Source organism: Homarus americanus, unplaced genomic scaffold (assembly GCF_018991925.1).
Source record: "Homarus americanus isolate GMGI-L3 unplaced genomic scaffold, GMGI_Hamer_2.0 scaffold34921, whole genome shotgun sequence".
Lineage (NCBI taxonomy): Eukaryota > Metazoa > Arthropoda > Malacostraca > Decapoda > Nephropidae > Homarus > Homarus americanus.
This window is the reverse complement of record NW_024741901.1, coordinates 14,741,690-14,748,803: the sequence shown is the minus strand read 5'-3', so window position 1 is coordinate 14,748,803 and position 7,114 is coordinate 14,741,690. Positions and strand designations below refer to the sequence as shown.

At 41.0% G+C, this 7,114-nt stretch overlaps 3 protein-coding genes across 3 annotated transcripts; all 3 read left to right on the top strand.

The window, feature by feature from the left end:
* Positions 1 to 3,281: 3,281 nt before the first annotated feature.
* On the top strand, positions 3,282 to 4,378 carry LOC121876122 (phosphopantothenoylcysteine decarboxylase subunit VHS3-like). The gene is made up of 3 exons (XM_042381060.1): positions 3,282 to 3,404; positions 3,698 to 3,824; positions 3,978 to 4,378. The coding sequence occupies exons 1-3, from the start codon at positions 3,282 to 3,284 to the stop codon at positions 4,376 to 4,378; spliced, it is 651 nt and encodes a 216-aa protein (XP_042236994.1).
* Positions 4,379 to 4,661: 283 nt separating this feature from the next.
* Positions 4,662 to 6,306, top strand: LOC121876121 (cysteine-rich, acidic integral membrane protein-like). The gene is made up of 2 exons (XM_042381059.1): positions 4,662 to 4,812; positions 5,501 to 6,306. Exons 1-2 carry the CDS (start codon positions 4,662 to 4,664, stop codon positions 6,304 to 6,306), a joined length of 957 nt encoding a protein of 318 aa, XP_042236993.1.
* A 23-nt stretch (positions 6,307 to 6,329) lies between these two features.
* Positions 6,330 to 6,863, top strand: LOC121876120 (phosphopantothenoylcysteine decarboxylase subunit VHS3-like). The gene is made up of 2 exons (XM_042381058.1): positions 6,330 to 6,528; positions 6,625 to 6,863. Exons 1-2 carry the CDS (start codon positions 6,330 to 6,332, stop codon positions 6,861 to 6,863), a joined length of 438 nt encoding a protein of 145 aa, XP_042236992.1.
* Positions 6,864 to 7,114: the final 251 nt, after the last annotated feature.

Sequence of the window (7,114 nt, the reverse complement as noted above, 5' to 3'; positions counted from 1 at the left end):
GATCGTGCACAAGACACTGACACTCACAATCCCTCTTGGTAGTAACGTGACGCCTAAGAAACCAGCTGTTAGGTTACACCACTAGGTAACAAACACCTTATCTGATGATGGAAGTAAATAAAATCTACTTGTTTGTTATGTTACGAAAAACAAGAGATCAGCTGATTAGGTCAAGCAAACAAAACCAGCTGTTGGTTATGTCCATGAAAATAGAGACCAGCTGATGACGTAACTTGCAAACCAGATGTTGAGGTATGATTTGTGATGATGCCAGCCAGCCTTATATACCATACCACCCACAAACTGCTAGGGAACTAAACTGTCACATTTAGGTGACACAACGATTTATGGAACGCTGTATGAACCTTGTGACCAACCAGCCACCCCCCCCCCCACACACACGGTCACTAATGTCACACTCGGAGCCACTATGTTATCATCATCATCATCATCATCATCATCATATCGTCGTGTCTTCCTCCCTCTCTTACACCCGTGAGTTAGCGGACGTTGAAGCTATATAGGTATAATATAACGTGGATAGGTATTACTGATATAAAGTGAGACTTTCAAAGGGTAAATATGCAGTTGTAATAACGCTTCATCTTCGTAATTTCACCGATAGTCTTCCAAATTTTGCAGGGAATTTTGGGTAAAATACGTCAGAAAAACACTGTCTTGTACGCAATGTCTCCTTCATTCGTCACAATACTGTCTTGAACACCTAATAATTTAGCGTCTGGCATCACCTTGAGCTGACAGAAATGATCTGCCACCATCTGGTAATTTTCTGTGTTACACAGCAATACTCTTCATAGGTCCAGAGACACCCAAGGTTAAGTGTAACATACGTGGCTCTGAATTACCCCGACGCTTGACTTGTCGGTGTTACTTGTGCAACAGACTCGGCCACACGCAGACAGAAAATCCCTATATTTATATCCTGCAGCATGTGTGTGTGTGATTGACAAGACTCAAGAGTTATATATATATATATATATATATATATATATATATATATATATATATATATATATATATATATATATATATATATATATATATATATATATATATATATATATATATATATATATATATATATATATATATTTATATATATATATATATATATATATATATATATATATATATATATATATATATATTTTTTTTTTTTTTTTTTTTTATTTGGTGCACCTCTATCTGTGTATATATGTGTCGCTAGATCGGCTGTGTGTATTATGTGAATGTGTGAAAGTGAAAGAAAAAACATATAGACTGTGGATCCAACAAGTGTGCGTAATATGCACATGTATTGTAATGAGTCAAGCCAGGATGGAGGTGGTGAATGAAGTGCTCTTCTCTACAGTGTTGTGCTGAGAAGGTTTGTTTGACATACCGACATGAGGAGTTATTTTCAACTCAATTACTTATCAAGACTCAGGCAACACTAGTGACTATCTTGTATTAGTACGCTCATAAGAGCTATCCTGATTATAGCTGAAATTATCAGAATAAGAGACAAATTGACGTACAGAACTCTGGGTAAATAGACCATTTCCACACTTATTTAAGCTATTTGAATTTATTACCAGGAATAATTGATTTCATTCACCGGGTGTATAATTTAAAACGTGTCAGAGCTGTGTTGACCTCACAAATAACTGTGATGAATGAATTAATTGCAGTGTGAATGAGCCGGTAATGAAGTAGTCTCAGGGGTGGTTTATAAGGCATGTGTGAACCCTTGGATACTGTAAAGAGTCGTTCATTTGGGGTTTATTTACATCACCAGTTTCGAAGCTTCGTATATGGTTCCCCCGCTGAGAAATACATGGAAACTAATTTTTTTTTAAATAAATTACACCTAAAATAGCATGATTTATTTCACACAATTACTTCTGAAAGCTGACGATACAAAATAATTGGTTAAGAAATAAATCATGGTGTAATAACAGTCTGTCTATACAATATATAACTTTAAGAAGAAATACAAAAACCTACGAAATATTCAACAAGTTTTTAGAGTGATGTCATGCGGCCGACATAAGCATTAATTTTCTATACAGGACAGTATATAGTGATGCTGAATATCTAGATGCCAACCATATATTTTCTAAGCACTTTCAAATAATTACAGTGGGTTAAAGTTGTACGGAAACTACCGTCATAAAGTCGGATACGTTTTTCTCCTACGAATGGAAGAGATGAAGGGAGAAAATATGATAAATATATTTAGCAAAGAAAAAGGAACATGAAACACCTATCTGCTTGATATTCCCTTAATGAATACTATGTCCATGCTTGTAAACGTGTGTGTGTGTGTGTGTGTGTGTGTGTGAACATATGCATGTGTGTTATATTTAGTAGTTTGTATTTCTGCCTGTTTGCGAGATTTTATGCGTTACTTGTTGCTTGTTACGTGTTACTTGTTGCGTGTACGTAATGTACCAGTGAAAATCGAATCCCGTGACACAAAAAATCAAAGTAATTATATTTTTTTAAATCACGAGTATTAGTATTCATTAAGAAAGACATGCCATTAAATAATGTTTCAAAACTTACATTAATACTTAGTTCTTACTATTATTAGACAGTAAATACAGCAATACAAACGTGAGGTCAATAAACTCTGGATATATTAGGAGTTAAACACAGGGACCAGGATTACACTTGAGCGAGGTGCCAAGTCACTCCTGGGGTGACGTATCCAAAGCTGATAACTTGACCTATGATCCTTGGAACGTAAACACCGAGGGGTCGTTAGACATGTGTACCAAGTATTAACACTGTATCGCCCCTTCTCTTGTTATATCCCTGACACTGACATAGTTTGATTTATAGCTACAGATGACACAGACGACACTGATGAAACAGATGACACTGACGACACTGGAGAGCACTGATGAAACAGGTGACACTGACGGCACTGATAAAACAGATGACACTGACGACACTGAGAGCACTGATGAAACAGGTGACACTGACGACACTGATGAACAGATGACTGCCTGACGACACTGAGAGCACTGGATGAAACAGATGACACTGACGACACTGATGAAACAGATGACACTGACGACAATTGATGAAACAGATGACACTGACGACACTGAGAGCACTGATGAAACAGATGACGCAGACGACACTGATGAAACAGATGACAGACAACACTGAGAGCACTGGATGAAACAGATGACACTGACGACACTGATGAACAGAGATGACACTGACGACACTGAGAACACTGATGAAACAGATGACACTGATGACACCGGATGAAACAGATGACACTGACGACACTGATGAAACAGATGACACAGACGACACTGATGAAACAGATGACTGACGACACTGATGAACAGATGACACTGACGACACTGAGAGCACTGATGAAACAGGTGACACTGACGGCACTGATAAAACGATGACACTGACGACACTGAGAGCACTGATGAAACAGGTGACACTGACTTCCATTACTGATGAAACAGATGACACTGACGACACTGGAGAGCACTGATGAAACAGATGACACAAACGACACTGATGAAACAGATGACACTCGACGACACTGATGAAACAGATGACACTGACGACACCGATGAAACAGATGACACTGACGACACTGATGAAACAGATGACACTGACGACACTGATGAAACAGATGACACTGACGACACTGATGAAACAGATGACACTGACGACACTGATGAAACAGATGGATGACGAGACACTGAGAGCACTGATGAAACAGATGACACTGACGACACTGATGAAACAGATGACACAGGACGACACTGAGAGCACTGATGAAACAGGTGACACTGACGGGCACGGATAAAATAGATGACACTGACGACACTGAGAGCACTGATGAAACAGGTGACTTCGACGACAATTGATGGAAACAGATGACACTGACGACACGATGAAACAGATGACACTGACATAACAGAGCACTGATGAAACAGATGACACTGACGACACTGATGAAACAGATGACACTGACGACACTGAGAGCACTGATGAAACAGGTGACACTGACGGCACTGATAAAACAGATGACACTGACGACACTGAGAGCACTGATGAAACAGGTGACACCGACGGACAATTCGATGAAACAGATGACAATGACGACACTGAGAGCACTGATGAACAGATGACACAGACGACACTGATGAAACAGATGACACTCTCGACGACACTGATGAAACAGGATGACACTGACGACACTGATGAAACAGATGACACTGACGACACTTATGAAACAGATGACACCGACGACAATTCGATGAAACAGATGACACCGACGACACTGATGAAAACAGATGACACTGACGACACTGAGAGCACTGATGAAAACAGATGACACTGACGACACTGATGAAACAGATGACGGACGACACTGAGCACTGATGAAACAGATGACACTGACGACACTGATGAAACAGATGACACAGACGACACTGATGAAACAGATGACACTGACGACACCGGATGAAACAGATGACACTGACGACACTGATGAAACAGATGACACAGACGACACCGATGAAACAGATGACACTGACGACACCGGAGAGCACTGATGAAACAGATGACACTGGACGACACTGATGAAACAGATGACACTGACGACACTGAGAGCACTGATGAAACAGATGACACAGACGACACTGATGACACTGATGACACAGATGACACTGATGAAACAGATGACACAGACGACACTCGATGAAACAGATGACACTGACGACACTGAGATAATTGATGAAACAGATGACACAGACGACACCGATGAAAGTTAGACATACAGACGACACTGATGAAACAGATGGACACTGACGACACTGATGAAATGATTTATCACTCGACGATCACTGATGAAACAGATGACACTGACGACACTGATGAAACAGATGACACCGACGACAATTGATGAAACAGGATGACATTGACGACACTGATGAAACAGATGACACTGACGACACTGATGAAACAGGATGACACTGACGACACTGATGAAACAGATGATACCGGACGACACCGAGAACACTTTACGAAACAGATGACAGACGACACTGGATGACACTGATGACACAGATGACACTGATGAAACAGATGACACAGACGACACTGATGAAACAGATGACACTGACGACACTCGACAGCACTGATGAAACAGATGACACAGACGACACTGATGAAACAGATGACACAGACGACACTGATGAAACAGATGACACAGACGACACTGATGAAACAGATGACACAGACGACACTGATGAAACAGATGAAACAGACGACACTGATGAAACAGATGACACTGACGACACTGATGAAACAGATGACACTGACGACACTGATGAAACAGATGACACAGACGACACTGATGAAACAGATGACACAGACGACACTGATGAAACAGATGACGCAGACGACACTGATGAAACAGATGACACTGACGACACTGATGAAACAGATGAAACAGACGACACTGATGAAACAGATGACACTGACGACACTGATGAAACAGACGACACAGACAACACTGATGAAACAGATGACACTGACGACACGGAGAACACTGATGAAACAGATGACAGAGACAACACTGAGAACACTGATGAAACAGATGACACTGACGACACTGATGAAACAGATGACACAGACGACACTGAGAACACTGATGAAACAGACGACACTGACGACACTGATGAAACAGATGACACAGACGACACTGAGAACACTGATGAAACAGATGACACTGACGACACTGATGAAACAGATGACACAGACGACACGGAGAACACTGATGAAACAGATGACACAGACAACACTGAGAACACTGATGAAACAGATGACACTGACGACACTGATGAAACAGATGACACAGACGACACTGAGGACACTGATGAAACAGGTGACACAGACAACACTGAGAACACTGATGAAACAGGTGACACTGACGACACTGAGAACACTGATGAAACAGATGACACTGACGACACTGATGAAACAGATGACACAGACAACACTGAGAACACTGATGAAACAGACGACACTGATGAAACAGATGACACAGACAACACTGAGAACACTGATGAAACAGACGACACTGATGAAACAGATGACACAGACAACACTGAGAACACTGATGAAACAGATGACACAGACGACACTGATGAAACAGATGACACAGACAACACTGAGAACACTGATGAAACAGATGACACTGACGACACTGATGAAACAGATGACACAGACGACACTGAGAACACTGATGGAAACAGATGACGCGACGACACTGATGGAAGCAGATGACGCAGACAACACTGAGAACACTGATGAAACAGATGACACTGACGACACTGAGAGCACTGATGACGCAGACGACACTGATGACAGATGACACTGACGACACTGATGAAACAGATGACACTGACGACACTGATGAAACAGATGACACAGACGACACTGAGAACACTGATGAAACAGATGACACTGACGACACTGAGAGCACTGATGACGCAGACGACACTGATGAAACAGATGACACTGACGACACTGATGAAACAGATGACACAGACGACACTGATGAAACAGATGACACAGACGACACTGATGAAACAGATGACACAGACAACACTGAGAACACTGATGAAACAGATGACACTGACGACACTGATGAAACAGATGTCGTAGACAACACTGAGAACACTGATGAAAAAGATAACACAGACGACACTGATGAAACAGATGACACAGACAACACTGAGAACACTGATGAAACAGGTGACACTGACGACACTGATGAAACAGATGACACAGACGACATACACGACTCTACATAAACGACCTTGGTAGTGTAAGGAAAATTTCCTTAAACCTACATATATGAGAGGAGCCATGAAACAATTATTTTAAAGAAGATAATCAAAGCAAGGACGTGAAATTAATTGAAATAAATAATGAACAGAAATGACAAATAACTTTAAATATATACTATGAACTATTTAAAACGCAAAGACCATTGAAATGATGTCTGGACGGAAGTGACTCACGTGAGGCTAGCTGGTGGTGGTGTTGGCCCCTCCAGTTACTT